This window comes from Lepidochelys kempii, chromosome 5 (genome assembly GCF_965140285.1).
Source record: "Lepidochelys kempii isolate rLepKem1 chromosome 5, rLepKem1.hap1, whole genome shotgun sequence".
Taxonomy (NCBI): Eukaryota; Metazoa; Chordata; order Testudines; family Cheloniidae; genus Lepidochelys; species Lepidochelys kempii.
In genome coordinates this window covers 70,635,414-70,660,505 of record NC_136384.1, presented here as the reverse complement: position 1 = coordinate 70,660,505, position 25,092 = coordinate 70,635,414, and the positions used below count along the sequence as shown (strand labels likewise).

The window sequence follows — 25,092 nt, the reverse complement described above, 5'->3', positions numbered from 1 at the left end:
CATAACCTCACAGCCACCAGGGGCCTCTGATGTAGAGTTAGTTTTGCAGATAGTGTCTCTCGCTGCTCAAGTTCAGTGTAATTTATTAGGCATGTGAATAGATACATGAGCCTTAGCATGCCTAACTGGAGAAGCAAATTTTTTCAAATAATGCTTTTATTTTCTCCAAAGGGCTAGTGGTGACATGCACTCTGTAGGAGTAACCCTTGAGCATTTGAGACCTTGGCACAATGATGTGTGCCCTGGTTTAATCTACACAGTGAGCAAAAAAAATGTTGCCAAGAACGTGTCAACTTTACAAAAAGGTATCTTGCTCTTCCCTCTTCCCCCCTGGGGAATGCATCTCAGGAATCCCTTGGTGTAATGGCCCAAATTTGGATTGCTGACCATACCCTGTGGCACACCAAATTTTAAGGCAATATGATTAACCGTATGGATTTTAGAGCATTTAGGACAGACAAGAGCAAAACAGAAAGCTGGTCTTAATCTTAACTACAGAACAGCTGTCATTCTGCTGTAAGAGCCATGCTCCATAAAGTGGAAGTTGGCCCCACCCTGTCAATGTGTCTTAACTTTAACAAGGAGAGACCACTTCTAGGGAGTATGTTCAGTTTTCATGTCCATTGAGTACTTAGCTTCTCTGCTGAAACTCCCAACACAAGTGTCAATTATGGGGTATTTTTGGTGATGACACTGGGAATTGGATTAAGACCAATATATCAGAAATGGTTTCAAGTGGCAAGAGACTCCAATTCACTACTAGCTCTCTGAATCTCACTGCTGGTAAAGTTTGCAGATGACACAAAGATTGGTGGAGTGGTAAATAAGGACAGGTCAATTATATCAAGTGATCTGGATAGCGTCGTAAACTGGGTTCATTCAAGTTAGGGTGGATAAAAAGATTTTTGAAAAAAGATTTTTTGATTTAAATTATAATAGATTTATTTTAAAAAATAAACCTGTTTAAAATGAAAACTGAATTTAATACTAAATATGGTAAGACCTAAACTACTTATAATTTAGTTGTAAATGTGAAACATATATTGCTTAGAGAAGTTTATGTATCCAAAACATTTAAGGTTGTTTTGTTTAATAAAAATACATTTTATATGATGTTGTGTGTGTTTAAATTCCAGTTACCATCCTAATAGTTTGACATAAGCCATGCGCAAAAGGTTGATTATCTAGTAAATAAGCCATATATCACTCACCATTTGCTAACATACTAAAAATGTACAAATTAATAAGAATCTGAAAATATTAAACTATATAATTGCTTAAATAAATTTGTATAGTGACAGCGTACCATTCTAGGTAGAAACATGATGTACCAAATCTAGTATAAAGGCTCAATTTAGTTGGAAATCAACATGCTTTAATGGCTATATCAACCAACGAGAATGCGTCTCTCTTTAGAAAATAACTGAAGTACACAAGGTAAGTTGATTAAAATCAAATGATTTAAAATTAGGCTTTCCACTTGGTAATTTAAATCAATCCACTCCACTCAAATTACTGTATTGAAGAGAACTCAACTTGTGTTTCAGTCTAGCAGACAAAGTTATAACAGGATTAAACATCTGGAAGCTGAAACTAGAAATATTCAGAAACTGCCAATAAGGTGCATGCTTTTAACCGTTAGGGTAATGAACCATTAGAATAATTTAACCAAAGATGTGGCGTACCCCATCACTTGAAGTTTTTACATGACGACTTCCAAAAACCTATCTCAACTAGAAGTTACAGGCATGGTGCAGAAACTACTATGTGAAATTCAACAGCACATATTAAGCACAAAGTCAGACCAGATGATCATAAGGTACCTTCCAGCCTTAGTAATCTATAACCAACCCAATCCAACTTAAATCAGAATTTAAAAAAACCCGAGACTACTCTAAATTACCCAAAATCAACAACAGATGAGATCCTACCTAGCCAATGTCAATCGCTAAGGGCTCTTAACATCACGGCTTGCACCTGAAGCATGCTACATGTTGTTATTTAAACTAGCCTGAAGAAGCTCTACAATGAGATTGATGGGAACCAAAAATAGATACTCTTGGATTGCCCTGCCTACTGTGTCAAAAAGCTACATTGCCCCCAATTCTCTAATAGACCTTTCAAGGATCTGCCCTTCTTGATTTAACAAGGGCGTAATCACTTTCCTTGCATTTTCCAGTAACTTTAACTTTCCCCTGAAGAGCTAGGCTTTATGCACCAATTTAGATCTGGAACCTGAATTTGCATGAACAAGTCCTCTGCCTTGGCACACATTGACTATACGTTTTTACCCTTTCACTGGTGTGTGTGTGTTAAGGGAACTGGTGGAAGTGTATATTCCATCAACCTACTCCACAGGAATAGAGACCCCAGTGTGGTCATACATTCATGAACTATAAACATGCAAGAGGCAGTTCTACCTGCAAGCTAGAAGAACTATGTATGAGTGCTGTCACTTCTCTATTAAGCTGACTGGTAGAATGGATCACTGATCAGCATCTTTTATTTCTGTCCACAAAGTAAGAACTCTCATCCAGGGACTCATCTGTCACCTTAAGTACTGCAAACTCCTCCTCTCTGGGTGACCTTACACCCATCTTATCCCCCCCAATCCATTCAAACAGCAACTAAGATAGTTTTCTTTTCTCATTGTTCTGACCAGGCCATCGTCCCCTTTTCTGTATCCTTCCACTGACTCTCCACTTCCACTGCATCAGGCTCTAGCTTCCGCCCTCACTTTTGGAGTCCTTTACAACTTTGCCCTTCCCTACTTACCTATTCTCTTATTGTTTCATCATTCCACCTTCTTTCCTCATGACATCACTGTGACCCTAAAAACCCCTCAATGCCAACAGGAAAATAATTCACTATTTGGTAACTAACTCCTGAGAAGCCTGACAAAATCACTACACCCAACACATTGCTTTCATAATATTTACCCAAAGAGGCTTAAGTGAGGTCTCTAATAAAAGCTTATGTCATACTGGTTCTCAATCATTGTGAGATGTATGTACGGATAATATTTAAGGAATTGTGTATGTATACTGAAAGGTATGGTTTAAAGTCTGAATCAAAGCAGGGTTGTCAAGCAGGTTTTAACCAAAGGATGTATGTTCACCTGCCTCCTCGGTTCACATATAAAATAGCCATTGTAAGCCAACTCAATTTACACATGATGTCAATACGAGGATGTGAAAGCAAAATGGAGCTAGCACACCAAAGAATAAACCATGGGGGTCATCCTGACTCTGGGGCCAAAACCAATGAACTCTGGCAATATAAAGAGAAGGCAAAAGGACACTTTTTTGTCCTTGACTGAGGAAGCAAAAAGGACAATGCTTCTTGCATTCATGAAAGAGGGATCCCAGCCATGATGGTTGGAGATGCTGGGAGAGTGCTTTAGGTGAGAAACTACTTTAGACAAGGGTTTAGCCCGTTACAGTTAAGTCTAGACTCTAGGAAGCATGCTATACTTTGTTTTATATGCGACAATTTCTGTTTCCATTTTTATTCTCTCTCTCTCTCTCTCAAAATCTTAGCCTTTGATAATAAACTTACGAGTGTTTATAAACTACCGTGAGGATCGTTGAGAAAACGCAAGGCGCTGTTGACAGGCCAAAAAGGTAGAACCTTGTATTGATAGTGGTCTGTGTCCAAAGCAAATCTCAGAGAACGCCTGTGGGCAGGCTGTATTGTAACATGAAAATAAGCATCCCGCAGGTTGAGGGCTGAAAACCAGTCCCCCTGCTCCAGTGCCAGTATTATTGTTGTTAAGGTGACCATCTTGAACCTTTGCTTTCTCACAAATTTGTTTAGTCACCTGAGATCAAGGATAGGTCACCATCCCCAACCTTTTCTTTTGTGTTAAAAAACACTTGAGTAAAATCCCTTCCCCCTGTGTTGAGCAGGAACAGTCTCCACTCTATCAAAAGGGAGATCTTCAACCGTATTATGCATCTCCCGTGGAGATGCTGAAGAATTAAACCATGAGGCTTGTCGCATAACAACAGCTGTAGTGGTGGACCTTGTGTTGAGTTTCTGGCACTTCCTCCAGAGCAATCTTAAGCTCATTAGCCATGTTTTTGAACAAGTCTTAGAAGTGGGTAAAGTCATCTGCCATGGCTGGTGGTGGAGGCATAATAGCCTTATCCAGTGAGGAGGATGAATTGTTGTTGGTTGGCAAGGTGTCGGGAGCAGTGTCCTCTTCCTGCTCTGCCATGGGTTCTCCCGTGTGTTCGCTGCTACAGCCTCCAAAGGTGGAGGCGGGGATCTGGTGTTTCCCCTTCATGGGCTGGGGCACCTGTTATAGTGCCTTCTGCAACACCCCCAGGGACTCCCATGTGGCCAGCGGCCAGGAAAGGGCATGGGCGGTCCCATGCATGGGTGGCAATACCAAGGTGGCATATCATGAGCATATGTGGACCATGATCGTAGTGGGTCAAGCAGCAACAAGTGTCCTGATTGGGGCAGAATGGCGATGGGAGAATACCCCTTCAACCTCCTCATCTCTCTGCGGTCGGGGAGACCAACAAATCCTTATAGTGCAGGAAATGACATGGTGTCGAGAGGGTCGGTGCCAAAGGGCAGGGCGCTGATTACACCAGCAGTGTGGTGTGCTGAGTCAGTGCCGATGTAGCTTGTGCTGGCACCGTCGTGGCACCAGCGGCATTAGTCTGTGGCGCGGAAATAGGAGCGGTTGCTGGTGCCATCTCCTTTGGAACTACCAATGGTGCTGTGGTGGAGGCAGGCAGCTTAGAGCCATTAGCCTCAGCACCGGAGTGGTGAGTGCCAGCCCTGGCCACCTCGCAGAGGGTGCTGAAGGTGCCCAGTGTGTTGCAGGTGCTGAGCCGCGGGGAGGCCAGCATTGATGGAACGATTTGGTCAGTGACCGTTTTGTGCTGATCTGCTCTCTATGAGGTGAGGAAGATGGCTCTCACTTTTATGACCAACTCTACTTCTCACTGGTTTAATACCCACTTAACAGAGGTATCTAACAATGCTTATATAGAGAAGGGAGAAAGCTGAGAGGAAGGTGGACTCTCCTATTCACGGTGTCTTCCTAGTCTGGAATGTCAGTTCAGACCACTACCTTTACTCTTACTAGAGGCAGTGAAATATCTGACCAGATTTTAATGCCCACCTATCATTTTTACAGTGCAAATATTTGTAATAAAAATAACATGAGCACTGTACACTCTGTATTCGTTGCCATAAAAGAAATCAATATACTTGAAAATGTAGAAAAATATCCACAAATATTTAATAAATTTCAATTAGTATTCTATTGTTTAACAGTGTGATCAATCACAGTTGGTGATTTAAATCAATCCATTGACTGAAACCACCTAGGGAATATCTAGCGACCATAACAGAATCAAACTTTTAAACAACTCCATATTTTTAATACCTTACATGGTATTCAGTAACAAATGTTGATGTTCAACTTGCTAAATATCACCAAAAAATGAAAGTGTGATACCTTGGCAAGGGTGTAAATTCGCTGATGATGCCTTCTGTTCCCAAGGTTATGCCCTGAACCATGAAGGTGCTCCCCATTCCTTTCCAAAGAGCTTTTGGACCCTGTAATTTAAATTTCCAGTCAGATTCAGTAACACGAAAATTGGTGATAATACATTTCACACTTTTAATAAAATTGTAGAAACAAACTAGAAAGGGGCCCAAATTGAACATTGGATCTGAATGTTTCCAAATTAATAGAATTCAGACCCTGATCCGAACAATGATCATCTCTAAATACTTTTCATACCAATAACACTTTCTATCAGATAACCTGAAGGAGCTTTACAAGCATTAATACATAATGCATACCAAAACTATTGCTGAGAGGCTTAATCTCCATATTTCCGTTGGGCAAAATGAGGTACAGAAAGACTAAGTGATTTATCCCAAATCACCCAGCCTGCCCTCTGCAAACCCAGAAATACATTCTCATCTTTTAACTAGTCTTGGACTTTAGACACAAAATCATCCTTCTATTGTAATAACATGGATATTTATGTTGAATTTTATAGTGGGATTCAGAGTACAGTAGTCTTCCAAAATTTAAAAAGTCACTATTTAATTTTAAATATTCTTTTTATCCACATAAATATCTAATACTTTCTGGAATCCTGATGAATTCTTGGCCTCAGTGACATGTTTTTTTCTTTTTGTGTGTATGTGTATATATATATATATATATATATATAAATAAATAAAAGCAGAAGTGTTTGTGTGAGTGTGTGTGTGTAGGTGAGTGTGTGTGTGTATGTATATACACATACACACACGCACTTTTTTCCAGTAAATATTAAGCACAGTGAAATAAAGTACTAGAGAAAGTGAAGTTCTTTATTGAACTCTTTTTAGTAATTAATAAAAATAAAACTTAGAAAAATATTTTTGTAATGCTCAGCTAGCTTCTAAAAATATTTAGATATGAAGAACACTTCTGTTTCAATAAGTATATATACCACAACTGTATCTACATAATTTTGTTTTATGTATAACTATTGAGGGCTCAAAATACTGACCTGGGTCTTATTGATGCTGTACATAATATTGACAATAGTAAATGGAGTGAGATGATAATTCCGGGCATGATAATTAACCTGTTAAAATATACATACATGTAATAAAATAAAATGCTGGAATATAACAATTGTTGTTAAAACACTTAGGTGATGAATATTCACTTAAATGTTACAATTTAGACTGCAAGATCATCCAAAACAAGAACTGTTTTCTGAGGCAACTTGAACATTCTTCGTCACTCAAACATTAATAATACTTATTTAAATCTTCACTGCCACTTAAAAGGACATAGATCAAAATTCACTTGCAAATTTAGGTTTAAGCTTTGAAAAAAAAAATCTAAAAAAAAATTTCCTTTTTTTTTTCATTAAAGTCCAATGGAAAGTCATTTTTAAAAACACCAAAACATTCTACTAGAGCATGAGAACCCGACAGTAATTTAATTAGTAACCACTTAGACACTATTTTTCTTTGTTTTATGTTTATTATCCAAACTAAAAATACAGCATTAAAAGTGAAAGTAAATTAGATTAACATTTTAATTTAAGTTCTAAAAGTAACATAAGGAAATTTGTTTTTAAACTTTTTACCTGACAGTGTCTACTTAGAAGTCTTAGGCTTCCTTATAACTCTACAATCAGAAAATGTAGAAAGTCTAAAACTAGATTAAGTTCAATTGCAGAATTTAAAAACATGTACCTGACATTGGCGACGTAGAACAATGCAAGGATGTGCCAACACATTTTCTGTAAATAGACTTTAAAAGAGGAATGTATTTAAAAGTACTGAAAATAAACTGAAACCTATTAATAACGGATATTCTTCTTTAGCAGCAAATTAATATTAGGTTTACAATATTTGGGGAATACACAAAAATACGTCTCAATGTTAGTCCACGTCCTACCAGCAGTTTTTTTCGGAGAGTGAACCACACACTTTCCAACAGGCCAAAAAGTCAGACGCTCAGAAACTGATCACCCACTCCGTAGGGGTACATATGTACAAAAATTAATGCTCAGACCCTCCTGCTGTGAATATGAGGAAATCCGCAGAGGCACAAAGTGAGTCACCCATGACCGCAGAGCTGGTCAGTGTCAGAACCAAAATTAAAATCTCCCAACTCCCAGTTTTACAGTCATTCCTCTACACCACAGAGCCCCTCAAAGAAAGAGGACCTTGTTCTATAAGTCTATTAGGTCCCTACAGTATATCAACAGAGGTTGATATGTATGAAGGGGTTCAATAGTTGACCCAAAAACTTCATTCACCAGGCACCTTGAAAAATCTATTGCATTTGACATGGACTTGGACAGACATCGCAATGTGTGTTCTGAGAACAGAATTAATCAGTATATTAAGGTCCACCATTTTCTCAACCAAAAAGAAAAATATAATTCCATACATAAAGATAGCAGCTTTGGATAGTTTTTCCACCCCAATATTACTGCTCTAGCATGCTTTAACATTGTGCTTGGTGATATTTGCGCCTGCTTAGGAAAGATTAATACTACCTGAAAATATTCATTTGAGTGACGAATGCACAAGCACTCTTCACAGAAGCATTTCAGAATTCTCAGAAGTCTCTCCATATTTAACTGCAGATTCTCAGCGACTCCCTTCCCTCCTACCCAGGAGTCAACACTGTCTTAATTCTAGAATCATCTCCTCTAGATTCCTTGCTCTGATTACCCCACAATAAAATTTGAAGGTGTTTTTCCAAACTATAGGTGAGTGGGAAATTACATCTTTATAACTAGTCGGTCTCCAGGTACATATCACTTGGGCTATTTCTCTCTCTAGCTTATCTATACAGCACAGAATTTTAAACGGAGCAAGACTCAGCCTTTTGGTTTGTTTGAACAGGATCCCAAGTTGCCAAACAGCACAGACATGCTGATGTTCTTCAGGGGTTCCTTGCATGGAAAACAGACAGCAGCAGAAGTATAGCTACGTTTTCATACTTTGCTCATTACCATACTATTTGATAGCCTTAAGAAATATAGGTCTAACTCACTGGGGCCCAACTTTGGTCAATATGAAAATCTGTGCAGTCCATGGGATCCATGCTAATAGCTGCAAGCATCCTTTGCCATTTTACACCTCTACCCAGATATAACACAACCTGATATAACACGGGTTCGCATACAACATGGTAAAGCAGGCTCCCTCCCCCTCCACCCCACCCTCCCCCCCCCGCCAGGTCTGGGAGGCAGGAGCTTTTGGGGGCCTGGGTGATTAGCGGGGGGCTGGGAGCAGCCCGCTCCGTTTCCCTTGCCCCTGCACCAGCCGTGTCACTCGGGGGAGGAGGCTTGGGGGAAGGGACTCCCCCCACCCCGCACTCACCAGTGGTGGCGGAAGCGAAGCAGTCCGGCCCCAGCCCACTCCACTCCGCCAGCTCTCAGCCGCGGCGCTCCGCTTCCCACCGCAGGTGAGTGCTGGGAGCGTCCTTTTCCCAACCTCCCCGCACTCACCAGCAGCTGCAGAAGGGGAGCAGCTCAGTCCAGCCCGCTCCACTCTGCCAGCTCCCAGCCACGGCACTCTGCTTCCCGACGCCAGTGAGTGCGGGGGGGGGCGTCCTTTCCCCAACCTCCCCACACTCACCGGCGGCAGGAAGCGGAGCGCCATGGCTGGGAGCTGGTGGAGCGAAGCGGGCTGGGGCCACGTTGCTCTGCTTCCCGCCGCTGCCAGTGAGTGCCTTTCAGGGGGCAGGGGTGTGGATAGGGGTCAGGGCAGTCAGGGGACAGGGAGGTTGGGGTTCTGGGGGTGATTATGGAGGGGGCGGTCAGGGGCCAAAGCAAGTGCGATAGAACGTGGTTTCACATATAATGCGGTAAGATTTTTTGACTCCCGAGGACCGCGTTATATCAGGGTAGAGGTGTATTTGAAGATAAGAGTCAGAGGCTATGAGCTGGAGTAAAAAGATAATCATTATAATGTTCATTTCTTGGCTGGTTTCATTCAGTGCCAACAGCAATAAAGACATCCCCACTAAACCGAATGGATCCATGTGCACTCATTCTTGTAAATCATCCTTTATACAGAGTCAGTCAAAACTTAAGAAATATAGCACACACTACCTAGTTTACAGTATATTATTCTTCTGCCATTATCTAATCAATATTTTAAGTACTGTTTCTGAGGTTTAAAATTCAAGAACACTGTGCCAATGCAATTCCAGCTAGTTCCACTCATTCTAACACTATTGCTCTCTAAAGTCCAAACATATAAAAGTATTTTTATTGATGTGTGCTTCATGCAAAACATACTGTAGCAACTTATATGCTCCAAGGTTTTCAAAATTCCTATGCTATATATTTTTGTATCAAACCCATCACTGTAGTAACTGAAAGAGCTGCAGTACCTTAGCTTGAGAAAGAAGGTAAGAGAAAACAATTAACTTTGTGCTAGATTTTTAAACCTAGTTCATTAAATGCATATTGTAATTTGAACTCAGGGAGCATGACAGACTACAAAATGTAAAAGCCATAATTATCAGTGAAAAATATGTTTTACACAGAACAAAATTCTTACCTGGCAAGGCCAATACCAAAGCCTGCAAATCTATTCAACTGTTCTGAAAGAAACACAATAAAAGATTATGTAGCACTGATATTTACTGCAGAACGGTGAGGAAAGAAACAAGCTGTAATCCAGAGTACCAGAGCAACCAATTGTATAGCTTGCTCATTTCAACAAATTCTGAGCACTGCACCACAGTGTACAAAGTATACTACTTTCGGGATAGTTTTGCCAACTCAGCAAAAGTAAAACGTAATTGTCTACCAAAGATTACTTGCAACTGAAGTGCTTGGTTTATAATAACTTGCTGGAGCTCAAATACAAGTAACTTATTTGCCTTAAACTACCTATATGAGGAAAAGGGAGACTGCATGGCTAATGGAACTGGGAACAATTTGACTGACATCTGGGAAAACAAATGGACCCAAATCAATAATGACCAAAAACCGCTACCTAACAGCTGTTCAGCGGTATGTGTGACATGAATATGGTCTCAGTCCAGTTCTTAATGAATAAATGTCAGTACCATAATGCCACCAGAAGAACTGGTGTTACAAAAAGTCACAGAGAGTGACCCTTTTACTTCTAGAAGTCCCCTCCACCGGGGGGTTGATTTAGCGGGTCTAGTGAAGCCCCGCTAAATTGACTGTCAATCGCTCTCCGGGCGACTCCAGTACTCCACCGGAACAAGAAACATAAGGTAAATCGATGGGAGAGTTTCTCCCGTCAACCCAGCATGGTGTAGACACCACAAAAGGTTGACCCTAAGCTACACTGACTTCAGCTATGTGAATAACTTAGGGTCGCTTAACTTAGGGCAACTGAGCCCCACAGTGTAGACTTGCCCTTGGTCTGCTAAGGCTTTGTGTCTAGTACTGTCAAATGGGAACTTTTTACTAACACTAAATTCACTTTAAACCTTACGATAGCAGGACACACAAATGTTAGTACTATTAAATGCACAACAAAAAATGTACATTAACTTCTTCAGAAAGAGGGGAGATTGAAAAAATTCAACACACTTGCCCAGAATTTCAAATATTTATCTGGTAACCCAAAATACAGATCTATTTGATTGTAATGATTCCATGGAACAGCAAGCTGCTTAGATTGTTTTGATCAATAGTTTCCCAATTAAGACTTACAACTATGGAGTGACTACTTCCAGTCCTAAGGTTTATTTGGTTTTCATTATAAGCCTGATTTTGATCCTCAGTTTCTCAAAACTGAAAATCTTTTCCATCTGAACTTTTGTACATGTGCTCCATAGCCAGCAAAGAATTTATATGGAAAGTTTCAGGTTAGATGAGGAGTTTATGAAACAGAATTTGAAAAGTTAAAGGGTTATTTTAAGAATACAACACGCCTAGCTGTATTTCCGAAAGCTTGGTCTAAAAACCTACAAATCTGTTTTATAAAATAACCCCCGGAAGAGATCAAATCATAGGACTTTTTTTTTTTTGATAAAACTGAGTGCAAAATGTTTGAGTTAGTAACCACAGATGTTTCAATGATGAATCCAATCCAAGACGACTTCATGAGTTTTGCCAAAAGCCCAGTGGGGATTAAGTTTTGTTCAGCCCCAATTTTCAAACCTGGATGCCTAAAATTAGGCTCCTAAATCTATATTTATGTTCCTAAATAAAAAGTAGCCTGAGTTTCAAAGGTGCTGAGTGCCTACAGCTCTGAATGAAGTCAACTTGCAGACACTCAACACTGTTGAAAATTAGGCACTTTTATACAGAAGCTTAGATATGGATTTAGAAGCCTACCTTTAGGCATATAGATTTGAAAATCTTGACTTCAATTCACTAATCTCTTTCCACTTGTAGATACGGTCATAATGTTAACCAACCATTAGTCTTCCCCTACGGAGAGTCTTCCAAACAAGAGTCAGATTCCTCTGCCTGTTGTGTGCCATGATTCCGAGCTGTCAATTGCCCTCACCCAAGCCATCAAGTCAGAACACAAAAAGATTTCTTACCCATTGCAGTAAGCATTTTCTCTCTGCCCCTACAACTTACAAGGCAGAGATAAGAACTTTTGCTCTTTGCCATACAGATACTTATTCTTTGCTTCAGTGGCTCTGCCAGTAGCTCTAGCAAGATAAATAGGTCAGGGCTCCTCCCAACAGTATCTGAGCCAAGAGCTTTCCACCCCAATCCTCTATGGAGAGATTGGAGTCCTTAGCTTGCCAGGTGACATGAATGTTTCCTGCGAGCACTCTTGGATCCTTAGGAGACTCCAGGGAATGAACTTGCACATACTGCCCATAGAGCAGAAACAGCTCTCCCCAACTTTGTGTCTGAGAGTCCAAGGCACTGAACCTTCTCTCATAAACAACCATGTTTCAGCAGGCCCCCTCAGAAGGCACAGAAGACAGATGCTATGCTTCTCCTCCAGCAGTAGCACATTCACACTCTCCTCACCCCACACATCACTGAATTATTTTTCAAAAAGTCTTATTAAAAAAAAAGTCAGAGGTACCAAAAGATTGGAGAAAAGCAGTAGTAGGAAATAAGGCAAAGAGTGATTCTGCTGTCTCATAAGTCTAACTTTTACCCCTACTAAAACAATGGAACATTTGAAGAAAAAATCCAAACCTTTGGAGGGTAATAGAACCATTAGCATAAGCTGTATCATTACTGAAATGATGACATTTCCAGTAGCATGCATCATGTATTAAGTGCTGCACAAGCAGGAGATACAGAAGCAAACAACGGTCAATGCAATTTTTAACTGCTTATGCCAAGATGCATCAGGAAATGACAGTCGCTTGATAAAGAGCTTTGCTACAACTGCATCAGGAATTCAGTGCTCAGTTTTAGGCACCATATTACCAGAAAGATATTTGCAAACCAGAAATAATTCAGGGAGGGGAAGAAAAAAAAGAAAAAGAAAAAAAGATCATACATTGAAGGACAGATTAAAGCCTGACCCTGCAAATTGCTGCTCTGAGGCAAATTGCTGCTCTGAGGCAAAACCCCACTGACTTCAGTAGAGTTCTGTGTGGGCACAGCAGTCTACAGGTACACAATGAACTGCAGAATTGAGACCTACGAGTCACTTAGCTATAAAATGGCAAAGTGGGGGACTTAAAACTTAAAAATATAAATCTACATAAATATTTTAATACACATACTGGTATTACAAAATAATTGTTTAGAAATGCATAGAACAACAACTAGAAGTAATGAGATGAAATTGAAGACAGTTCAGGTTGAATATTATTCAATTCAAAACTATTTTAATTGAAATTTGAAACACTAATTTCCATTAATATTACGCTTTTATGACTTTGTAATAGACAAACTAAGAGTGCATGAACTACTTGACAATGTCCTTTTAATAAAAATATGGAAACAAAAAGAAGTAAAAGAGTTAGGATTATTATCTTGCATTTCAACAATTTGCTGTTCACAACATTCCTTTTCATATTTTACACACATCATCTCCATTTCAGGAAGACAGAAAATGATAATCCAATTGCAATGACTTCTGTTCCCTTTTGCCAACACTGCCAAGGAACCATTGGAATAGATGCCTACATCATATTGTCATAACTCCCACCTCCTTCAATAGAAAAAGACTGACAAAACAAGAGGATGTACATTTAAAGATGACCTATAAATGAGAAATTTGTGTTTGTCCCCTTTTTACTTCTTTATGATGCACAAAGAAGTCCTGAAAGTTTGTGTATTTTTGTTTTAAAAAGTTTATGCCTTGACTCTTGAATTTTGCAGCAAGAAAACTACTATGTTGGTGTGAAACACCAGGAAAATGAAATCTTATTAACTGACTGAAGATTGTTTCATGCTCTTTATAAACTGTTGCAAGACCCATCTATTGTCTCAGATTTTTTATTGTACTTACAGAAGGTGGGGTATTTATGTTAATTTTGATGCTACTAGTTATATGGATGGCTGAATTTGCATGTATAAATGTATTGCATTATAAAAGGCACATGGAGCGTACAACCAGCACTTTTTCTAACAATGTACTTTGTGTGTCTATTATGTGCTTAGCACATACTTTTGGGCACTGTATAAATAATACCTATTTAACTTAAATATACAATCAGAAAAAAACTTCCTTTGTTAAAGATTCAACACCACCACCATCTCTTCAAGCTCCCAAACCACATTCAGGGGTACCACAGAAGAGAGATCCAGGAAAATAGGGAAAGTGAGATAAAACAAAACAAAAACTTTTCAGATCTTCTTTATACATAAAACCAAAAAATGCACAAATCCATTTTGCTTTCTTATCTTCAGGTCAACTCAAAGTTTGGTGTTTTTTTAATAAACAAAGTTTTCTTTTATCTTATGTTCAAGTTTTGAAGTCAAAATACAAGAGTGAACAACTAGTTTGTATAGATTTGAGGCAAAACTGGGTTTAAGATACGTAACATCTCCTAAAAGAGGACACTTTGTCTAGGCATTTAATGTATATAGTACCTATCACTGTGGTATCATGAGCAGAAGATCAACTACTTTATGAAGCATGTCTGATGTTATAAAATACTTCAGACATTCAGTAAGAGTTTTAGAATAAGAGGGAATAAGTAGAAAATAAACAAAAAAATTTACATAATCTGATTATATGCAATGTGAACAGAAAAAAATGAACTGAAAAAGCTTGAAAAAAATAAACTTTCAGATGAGACGTGAAAATAAGTAATTCAATGAGATGGCACAACTGAGCAAAGTTGATTTCAAGAGGAGGGAACTCAAGTGTAAAAAACAAACACTAATTGTGGTTAGACCAAGTAGGATGCCACACAGGTAGCTAATACTGAAGAAAATAGTGGGTTCATTAGGTAGTCTAGCATAGCCAAGGAGGCTTATAAAAAACAAGGAGAAAAGTTTTGAACTAGATTCTAAAGTAAATGGAGGAGGGGAAGCAGAAGCAGAAGAGTTCCAGAATAAGAGGGAAGCTGACATGCTTCTCAATTTGCTTGGCATTCTTAGCCCTGGTCTACATGGGCGGGGGGGGGGGGGGGGAAGAGGAGGAAGAGGAGAAATCTTTCTAAGTTCCCCCGTCGACTCTGCCTGCCCCTCTCGTGGTGCTGGAGTACAGGAGTCAACGGGAGAGCGCTCGGAGGTCGATTTATTGCATCTAGACTAGAGACAATATATCAATCCCCACTTGATCAATCACTGCTCGCTGATCCGGCGGGTAGTGAAGACATACCTTTAGGCTTGGTCTACACTACCAACTTATGTCAGTATAACTACATCACTCCAGGGTGTGGAAAATCCACACCTGAGTGATGTAGTTTTACCAACCTAACCCCTGGCGTAGACAGTGCTATGTCCATGGGATAGTTTCTCCAGTTGACATAGCTACCACCTCTTGGGGAGGTGGAGTACCTACACTGATGAGAGAACCTCTCCTGTCAAGTGTATGTAGTATCTTCATTAAGCACTAGAGCAGCGCAAGTGGAGACAAACCCTTGGTGTTTGTAAAGCCACAATCCTTTTCTATTCTGAATTGCTCCTCAAAACTTATTTCTGCTTTGTCACCATTTAGTGAGTTAATTCACCAGTCCAATGTAGTTATTTAATGCAGCCATCCAAACACCTGCACTGCGTAGGCATGCGATCGTATTTCTCTAACCCTTGTCTCATCTGCCTTCCCCCTTATCTCCCAGCTGGTGTGCTCTATGTGAGATTAGACCAGTGGTTCTCAAACTGGGGATTGTGACCCCAAAGTGGGCCTGGCATCACCAGGACTGGCTGAGACTTGCTGTGACCCAGGGCCAAAGCTGGAGGGTTTCAGCCCTGGGCGACGGGTCTCAGGTTACAGGCCCCCTGCCTAGGACTGAAGGCGTTGGGCTTCAGCTTTGACCCCTCCCAAAGCAGTGGGGCTCAGGCTTTGGTGTCCACTCTCCCCCCTTGTGGTATACAAATTTTTGTTGACACAAGGGGGTCATGGTGCAATGAAGTTTGAGAACCCTTGGGTTAGACCATAAACTCTTTGGGGGCAGGGACTAATTTATACTATCTGACACGGATACGTTTGACTGTTGATCCTGTAACATTATAACAGGAGCTGGGCTGTGGGGAATCCCCTGCCTCCTAGGACAAGGAGCAGATGGATTATTTTGTATCTATTTTCCTTTACTTGGGACTGTTGATAAACCAGCACACACACAAAAAGAATCAGGGAGACACCCTAATAAAGATCCATCTCTACCTCTGTTGTTCCTTTGCCCCCTCGCCCTGCGCTGCCCCCGCCCTGAGTCCAGCTCCGGCCCCTCTCCCCCCGCCATCTCATCAGCCCCCAAGCCCAGCTCCGCCGTCTCACCACGCCCCGGCCGGCTGGGGTCCCCTTACCGGAGCTGGAGCCGGCGCCCGCGGGGTACGGTTCGTCGTTGAGACCAACTCCCCCGAGGGGGGTCCCGGCCGGGCCGGCCCCGTACTGCGGGGTCCTCTCCCCCCAGTGCAGGTTGCGGCTGCCCGGGATGTCGGGGGGGCTGGAGACCCAGTGGCTCAGGTCCGAGGCGGAGCTGTAGGGCTTGGCCCCGGGGCCCGGCTCCTCCCGGCCGCCCACCCTGTAGCCCAACCCATCGAAGCCCTCGGGGCGCCGCGGCTGCATCGGGGGGCGCGACGGGGGCGCGGGCGCCTGCGAACAACAGCGATACAGGAACCCGCTGCTGGAGCCGCTCAGTATCGACTTCCGGGTCGGAACCGGAATCCGACGCCCTGAAGCCAGGCAGCGGTCCCTGAGCGTCACATGACCGTGGAGCCGGGTGCTGGGCTCTGATAGGCCAATAGGCATCCCCCACCCGGCCGCCCGCCGCTCTGGTGTCCTGCTGGTCTGGGCGGGGCGGGGGTGTAGGTGGCAGTGTCGCTCTCCCTGGGTGGGTGGTGGGTGTCTGCCCGTTCTCTTGGCTGTGTCGGGGGCGGTGTCACTGTCTCTCTGCCCCTCTCAGGGGCCGGGCAAGGCAGTAGAGGCCTTGGGCGTGCTTGGGAGTCAGCGCCAACCCAGCCACCAGTGTAGACGGGCAAAGGTAGATTTGCACCGGTTGTGCTCCCCCTCTTTTCCAGCAGGTTTAAATTCCAGCTTCCTTTTCCCCCGTTGCGGGTTGTTGCCCTGTAGCTGATCATTGCTGGCTCAATCCCAGACAAAGACAAAGCCTAACGAGCCTCTCTACCCTATTGCAGACAGGGTAACCAGGTGTTCTGGTTTTTATAGGGACAGTCCTGATCATAGAATATCAGGGTTGGAAGGGACCTCAGGAGGTCATCTAGTCCACCCCTCTGCTCAAAGCAGGACCAATCCCCAACTAAATCAACTTTGTCAAACGTGACCTTAAAAATATCTAAGGAAGGAGATTCCACCACCTCCCTAGGTAACAAATTCCAGTGTTTCAGCACCCTCCTAGTGAAAAAGTTTTTCCTAATATCCAATCTAAACCTCCCCCACTGCAACTTGAGACCATTACTTCTTGTTCTGTCATCACCTACCACTGAGATATTTGGGGCTTTTTCTTATATAGGTACCTCCTGTCCCAATTTTTCACACTTGCTATTTGGTCACCCTACAGACAGCTTCACATAAGAACAGCCATACTGGGTCAGATCAAAGGTCCATTTAGCCTAGTAGCTTATCTTCTGAGAGTGGCCAATGCCAGGTGCTTCAGAGGGAATGGACAGTACAGGTAATCATAAAGTGATCCGTCCCATAGGCACCAATTCTGTGCATGCTCTGGGGCTGGAACACCTACAGGGAAATACTAGTGGGTGCTCTGCACCCACCGGTAACCAAGCTCCCCCCTCTTCACCTCCTCCCCCACCACCTGAGTGTGCTCTGTTCCCGCTCCTCCCTCCCAGCACTTCCCGCATGCCCCGCTGCCTAACAGCTGTTTGGCAAAATGAAAAAATGCTTTCTTGGCTTTAGCTGGCATATGTTGGGGACAAGCTAGAACCAGTCAGAAACAGTCTGTGCCAACCTTAACTACTAAACTTGTTAGATCACTCACTCTCAGATATTTAGGAGGTAGTTTTTAGTTGGAAGATAAGGGCAAAAGGCTAAGTATCAGTGACAATGGGCAAATGGGATTGGTAATGTAATACACCGCTCATGATATTACATGGGTATCTTGCACTTTCAGAGTTATTAATGATGGTTGTGTCCTCAAGGCAGTGTGGTAAATTTGTAATAGGCTTGCCCCAAAATGTCATCGAAGCTGAAAATGTGCAATGTGATGTGATTATGAAGGTGCTTACAGGCTAGTATTATCTGTTCATATCAATAAAACTGAACAAAGATATATTATTGCTGGCTTTTTGTTACCGGATTAGTCACAGATAGGGAGTAGCCAGGAAAAAAACAACCACTGAGAAAAAACAAAACAAAAAAACATGCTGGTGACAAAATAATGGAATGGCTGGGGGTACCCCCAAGAAAATATTTATTTTAAACATTTCCATGCAACCAAATGATGGACAGAAGAATTTAGATAAGCATTTCCTTGCCCATGTAAAGGTAAGGAGGCTGCAGACAAAGTGAAAGGTCACCACCCAATTTGTTAAGACCTCTTTGTTAGTGACAAAGGCCTGACACACATGTCACAGGAAAACTTTTGGAACATGAATCTTAAAATAACATGGGATTCATTTCTGAAGCACACCCATTTTCAATCGTTTCCGTCTCATGCCTCAGTCTGCCCGATTTCTGCAATTTGTAATAACAACGATTAATAAGGAGACATGACAGCAGGTCTGGGCAGAATGAGGGCTGCATTCCCTCCAACAGGAGTGTGCCAAAGGGCAGCTGAAAGGGGGAAAGAGCCTGCCAAGCTGGTGTGGTGCTGGGGGAAGGGGGGGCGAGCAACTTCAGAACCCCCTGACATGTTGGGGGAGGTGGAAAAACTGGATTGAGCCCCCTGTCAAGGTTCCTCCCCCACTCTGAACTCTAGGGTACAGATGTGGGGATCTGCATGAAAACCTCCTAAGCTTACTTTTACCAGCTTAGGTTAAAACTTTCCCAAGTTACAAATTAATTTTATCCTTTGTCCTTGGAATATCCACTGCCACCACCAAACTCTAACTGGGTTTACTGGGAAACGTAGTTTGGACACGTCTTTCCCCCCAAAATCCTCCCAACCCTTGCACCACACTTCCTGGGAAATGTTGGATAAAAAGCCTCACCAATTTGCATAGGTGACCACAGACCCAAACCCTTGGATCTGAGAACAATGAAAAAGCATTCAGTTTTCTTACAAGAAGACTTTTAATAGAAATAGAAGTAAACAGAAGTAAAGAAATCACCTCTGTAAAATCAGGATGGTAGATACCTTACAGGGTAATTAGATTCAAAACATAGAGAATCCCTCTAGGCAAAACCTTAAGTTACAAAAAAGACACACGGACAGAAACAGTCATTCTATTCAGCACAGTTCTTTTCTCAGCCATTTAAAGAAATCATAATCTAACACATACCTAGCTAGATTACTTACTAAAAGTTCTAAGACTCCATTCCTGGTCTATCCCCGGTAGAAACCAGCATATAGACAGACACACAGACCCTTTGTTTCTCTCCCTCCTCGCAGCTTTTGAAAGTATCTTGTCTCCTCATTGGTCATTTTGGTCAGGTGCCAGCGAGGTTACCTTTAGCATCTTAACCCTTTACAGGTGAGAGGATTTTTCCTCTGGCCAGGAGGGATTTTAAAGGGGTTTACCCTTCCCTTTATATTTATAAAAAGAAAAGGAGTACTTGTGGCACCTTAGAGACTAACCAATTTATTTGAGCATGAGCTTTCGTGAGCTACGTGAGCTCACGAAAGCTCATGCTCAAATAAATTGGTTAGTCTCTAAGGTGCCACAAGTACTCCTTTTCTTTTTGCGAATACAGACTAACACGGCTGTTCCTCTGAAACCTTTATATTTATGACACCCTCAAACATGTGGTGGGGGGGGGCAACTCTGAACCCAGCAGAGGAGAGAAGAATGTGTGCGAGGGATAGCTCACTGGTTTGAGCATTGGCGTGCTAAACCCAGGGTTGTGAGTTCAATCCCTGAGGGGGCCATTTAGGGATCTGGGGCAAAAATTGGGGATTGGTCCTGCTTTGAGCAGGGGGTTGGACTAGATGACCTCCTGAGGTCCCTTCCAACCCTGATATTCTATGATCCTATGAAGCAGAGGAACCTCGGCTGGTAGACAATCGCCACCTCACCTGGGTGTCCCCTCCTACAGTCTCTAACCGCTGGCCAGGTGCAATCCCAGCCCCCGCCTGTCTCTCCCGGCTTTCTTCCTGCCTGCTCCCCTGCTGAGCCAGGCCCTTCTTCCTGCCCTGGCGCTGCACGGTCCCCCCCGCCCCGCACAAGGGGAGCGCGCGCAGGGAGTTTCAATCTCCACTGGCCACCCGGCCTCCAGCTCCGGTTTGCAGCCGCCGGGCTGGTTGCTGCGTCCGGCCGGAAGCGCCTCCTCCCCCGTCACAATGGGCTGGGAGCCAGCCCGACCGCGTCCTTAGCAACCGCCCCGGCGGCGGCGCCCGAGCAGCGGCCGGGGGCCTGGGAGGCGAGTCGCCCTGGCGCGGTGCTGAGGGACGCTCCTGCCCCCACTCCCGTCACCCTCAGGTAAGCGGGAGGCGGGAGCAGGCGCTGAGGCCAGGCGCTGGGTGCCCTGACGGTGGCACGAGAATGCCTCTAAAACGTCGGAGGTTCACGGATTGCCTCGAGCCCCCCCTCCCCCGGGCCCCATCACCCCTGCTCCGGAACGCACAGTGCACCTGGGATACTCTCCTGGCCTTGCCATCTCCTTTCCTCTCCCGGGCCTGCCAAGAATAGGCTGACTTTTCGAATCCCTTCAGGTATCCGTGTTACTTGCTCTGCATTTTGCATACATCCAGAGGGCTATTATCATGCTAAGGAACCTGTTAAATCGAGTGACAAAGACAAGTGAATTCCCTTTGTGGTTAATTTTCATCTCCCTAAGCCAAATTATACCACAGCTTTCAAGGAAAGATATTTGTTAGTTAATGTGGAATGACTTCATAAAGAAACCCTAGACATCACCGATATTATTTCTGACAACTTCCCAGTGTTTTCACATTGCTTGTAAAGCTGCATAAATACAACCTGCCGTCACTCCTGGCTCTCTTTGACTAACTCACACACACTCTCTCTCAAACAATCGCTTTCCCAACTCACACACGCCCTCTCTCAAACAGTCCCTTTTCCAATGACAGTTAGAATAAACTACTCCTCTGTTTCTTCCTTAAGCTCCCTATCCTGTAAACATGAATTTGCATCACTTTGCACATGTGAGTAGTCCCATTGAAGCCAAAGGGATTGACTTTTCATGAATTATGAGCATAAAGCTATGCACGTGCTTAAGTATTTGCGGTAAACCCTGATCCTACAAAGACTTATCCACTTGTTTCAGAGTAGCAGCCGTGTTACTGAGATCCCTCAGTGAGATCCCTCACTGATCTGTATTCGCAAAAAGAAAAGGAGGACTTGTGGCACCTTAGAGACTAACCGATTTATTTGAGCATAAGCTTTCGTGAGCCCTTTTCTTTATCCATTTGTATAACTTTATGTCAGAGGTGAGCAAACTTTTTGGCCCGACGGCCACATTGGGGAATAGAAATTGTATGGCAGGCCATGAATGCTCACAAAATTGGGGTTGGGGTGTCGGAGAGGGTGAGGGCTCTGGTTGGGGGTGCGGGCTTTGAGGTGGGGGTGGGGATGAGGAGTTTGGGATGTAGCAGGGTGCTCTGGGCTGGGACCGAGGGGTGTGGGAAGGGGTGGAGGTTCCAGATGGGGTTACGGGCTCTGGGGTGGGGCTGGGGATAAGAGGTTTGGGGTGCAGGAGGGTGCTCCAGGCTGGGATTGAGGGGTCTGGAGAGCGGGAGGGGGATCAGGGCTGGGGCAGGGGGCTGGGTAGAGGCTCAGGGGTGCAGGCTCCAAGCGGCGCTTACCTCAAGTGGCTCCCGGAAGCAGCGGCATGTCCCTCTATGACTCCTACGCGGAGGCACGGCCAGGCGTCTCTGCATGCTGCCCCATCTGCAGGCTCTGCCCCTGCAACTCCCATTAGAGTGCAGGAGGGGGCCATTGGAGTTGGAGCGGGACCATGCCACAGCTTCTGGGAGCCGGGGGGAGTAGCCCCCGGCCAGAGCGCCAGAGTGGGGCCATGCCACGGCTTCCGGAAGCCACGTGGTGCAGCCCCAACCCTGCGCCTCGGCAGGGCTGAGCCACGTGGTGCAGCGTCCGACCCAGCGCCCCAGCCGGAGCGCTGGAGTGGGCCCGAGCCTTGTGGTGTGGCCCCTGACCCAGAGCCCTGGACGGAGTGCTGGAGCAGGGCCTAGCTGTGTGGTCCGGCCCCCAGCCCAGCGCCCCGGTCGGAGTGGGACTGAGCCACATGGTGCGGCTGTCGACCCCACTCTCCAGCGGGAGCTTGCGGGCCAGCTTAAAACGGTTTGCAGGCTGTAGTTTGCCCACACCTGCTTTATGTGCTGCAAGTGGTCCATTGATTTCAGTGAGATTACTCAGTGTGTAAAGTAAATTTTTGCAAGAGCAGAGCCTTAGGTCCTGATCTGGCAAACATTTAGGATTGTGCTTAGTACCATGAGCAGTTCCAATGATTTCAATGGGACTAGTCAAGGTAGTAAAGTTAAGCAAATGACTGAATGTTTGTGTATTCAGAGCTGTAGACTGTAAATTCTGCAGGAGTCACTTCAGCGTGTATCTTGTACAATGCTTGGCCTATTATCAACACTTAATGAATAATAAATAATCATAATGGGAAACAAAATGATACCGTAGAAAATTTCTATAAATAAGCCAAGATATTTTCATTTCTGTCACTTTATTAGAGGGACACCACAAGCTAAAATAATGCATTTTTTTAACCTACTCTGATTATAAGTAACACCTGAAGACTTGATTCTGCAAACACTTATGCACATGCTTAACTTTAGTACTGTAAATCAGTGGGATTACTCGTGGTAGTAAAATTAACATGTGTGTATAAGTATTTGCGGAATCAGGGCCTAAATGATTACTATCAATGAAAGATACTGAAGAAAAAAATATTTTTCTCAATATTTTGAGTTTGTTTACTATGTGTGCTTGACAGCACATTAGGTATGTCTACACTGCAATTAAAAACCCATGGCTAGCCTTTGCCAGCGGACTCAGGATTGTGGGGCTCTGGCTGTGGGCAGTGATGAGCTGCCAAAATCTTAACAACGGGTTCCCTCCTCACCCCACGAGGGGGTCGTTACCCACCCCCGCCCCCTGGGACTCCTGCCCCATCCAACTCCCCCGCGTTCCTTTATGCCCCCTCCCCAGGACCCCTGTCCCATCCATCCCCCTCCCCTGCCCCCTGACTGCCCCCAGAACCGGGCAGGAGGGTCTCGTGGGCCACCATAGTGGGTGCCCACCCCACCTCTAAGAGCCAGAGGCACCTACGGGGGGGCGAGGTGGCAGCTCCCAGGAAGCATCCCGCAGGTCCCTCTGGCTTCTAGGGGCAGGGGAGCATAGCTGGGGGGGAGCAAGGGGAGCAGCCGCTCCCTCACTGATCACATCAAAAGTGGCGCCTTAGGCTCCGACTCCCTGGGTGCTCCGGGGCGGGAGCACCCATAGGGAAAATTTGGTGGGTGCACAGCACCCACCGGCAGCTCTCCGCCCCACCTCCGGCCACAGCTCACCTTACCTCCGCTCCGCCTCCACCCCTGAATACACCACCCTGCTCTGCTTCTACTCCCCCTGGCTTCCCACGATCAGCTGTTCGGTGGGAAGCCAGGGAGGGCTGGGGGAGAAGCAGGCGGTGGCTTCCCGCTCAGGCCCAGGGAGGCGGAGGTGAGCTGGGGCAGGGAGCGGTTCCCCTGTGTGCCCCCCCCCTGGGTTACCTGCATGGGTGACCCTCCTCGCGCTCCCCCACCCCAGCTCACCTCCGCCTCCCTGGGCCTGAGCAGGAAGCCGTGGCCTGCTTCTCAGCCTGCCCCAGCTTCCCGCGTGAACAGCTGATTCGCGGGAAGCCTGTGGGGGGGGCAGAGAAGCAGGGGAGGGCGGCGCGGCGCGTTCAGGGGAGGAGGCGGAGGCAGAGCGGAGGTGAGCTGGGGCCGGGGTTGGGGCGTGGAGCTGTCAGTGGGTGCTCTGCACCCACCAAATTTTCCCCTTGGGTGCTCCAGGGCTGGAGCACTTATGGAGTCAGCACCTAAGGCGCCACTTTTGGCCGGTTAAATTTAGAAGCCCTTTTAGAACCAGTTGTCCCTCGCGGAACAACCGGTTCTAAAAGGGCTTCTAAGTTTAACAACCGGTTCTAGTGAACCGGTGCGAACTGGCTCCAGCTCACCACTGGCTGCGGGGCTATTTAATTGCAATGTAGAATTGGGCTGCAGCGTAGTCTCTGGGACCCTCTCACCTCGCAGACATGCAAGCAATTGGGCCTAAATTTGTTTCCCCTTTCTCTCACTGTTCAACTGATGCTTTTACAAAGGAATGGACTGTTTTTACAGATCTAGCGCCAAGTGTCCAGCTTATTCAAGGCATTATGCAGGTTTATAAAGGTGAGCAATCTGATGGTTGAATATCCATGAATACTCTAAAATGATAGAAAAAAATAGATAATTGAGTATTATGGAGAGCAGAACTTGGCCCGGTGGGATTGCCTGGACTGAAGCTGGGACAATTTTGCCTATTATTTGCTGTAGATCAGCAGTTATTTATGCTGTATCTTTTTGTAATTTTATGGTTGTGTAGTTTTCAACATTGTGATTCTTTGGTATTCTAGCTACATGGGCTAGAAGCTGTCTTGCCTGGGGTCCCTAGAGAGTTGTCCTCTGCTGCTGTAAATATCCCAAGTGACAAGGCCATTGCTACTTCCCTTCTATAGCCTAACTACATCTCAGTGGATCAATTTTTCCCCTTTCTCAGGAGAAAAAAAATGGCAAGAATACAGAGGAGGAAAATGTGTGAGGTTCCCTCCAGATCTGTTTGTCAGGAGGTAAAATGGGGCAGGAGGGAGAGTGGGGTTTGCAAGGTTACGACTCCTCAGATTGAGATGGAAGCTTTTCCTCCAGAT

At 44.4% G+C, this 25,092-nt stretch overlaps 2 protein-coding genes across 5 annotated transcripts in view; one reads left to right on the top strand and one right to left on the bottom strand.

The window, feature by feature from the left end:
* The window catches only part of SLC25A46 (solute carrier family 25 member 46), a 35,463-nt gene extending 18,716 nt beyond the window's left edge, over nucleotides 1-16,747 (bottom strand). Inside the window, exons 1-5 of one of the 2 annotated variants that reach the window (XM_073344676.2) lie at nucleotides 16,392-16,747; nucleotides 10,066-10,108; nucleotides 7,234-7,291; nucleotides 6,534-6,611; nucleotides 5,480-5,580 (exon numbers count right to left, since the gene is read on the bottom strand). In XM_073344676.2, the coding sequence (XP_073200777.1) occupies nucleotides 5,480-5,580; nucleotides 6,534-6,611; nucleotides 7,234-7,291; nucleotides 10,066-10,108; nucleotides 16,392-16,653 (542 nt within the window). In that variant the 5' untranslated portion in view covers nucleotides 16,654-16,747. The remainder of the gene's footprint in view (nucleotides 1-5,479; nucleotides 5,581-6,533; nucleotides 6,612-7,233; nucleotides 7,292-10,065; nucleotides 10,109-16,391) is intronic. The other variant, XM_073344677.2, reaches the window with a different exon arrangement.
* A 3,797-nt stretch (nucleotides 16,748-20,544) lies between these two features.
* Nucleotides 20,545-25,092, top strand: part of TMEM232 (transmembrane protein 232) — a 138,466-nt gene continuing 133,918 nt past the window's right edge. For 2 of the 3 annotated variants that reach the window (XM_073344672.2, XM_073344674.2), the window contains exon 1: nucleotides 20,545-20,639. The gene's annotated coding sequence lies outside the window, so the exon portion shown is untranslated. The other variant, XM_073344673.2, reaches the window with a different exon arrangement.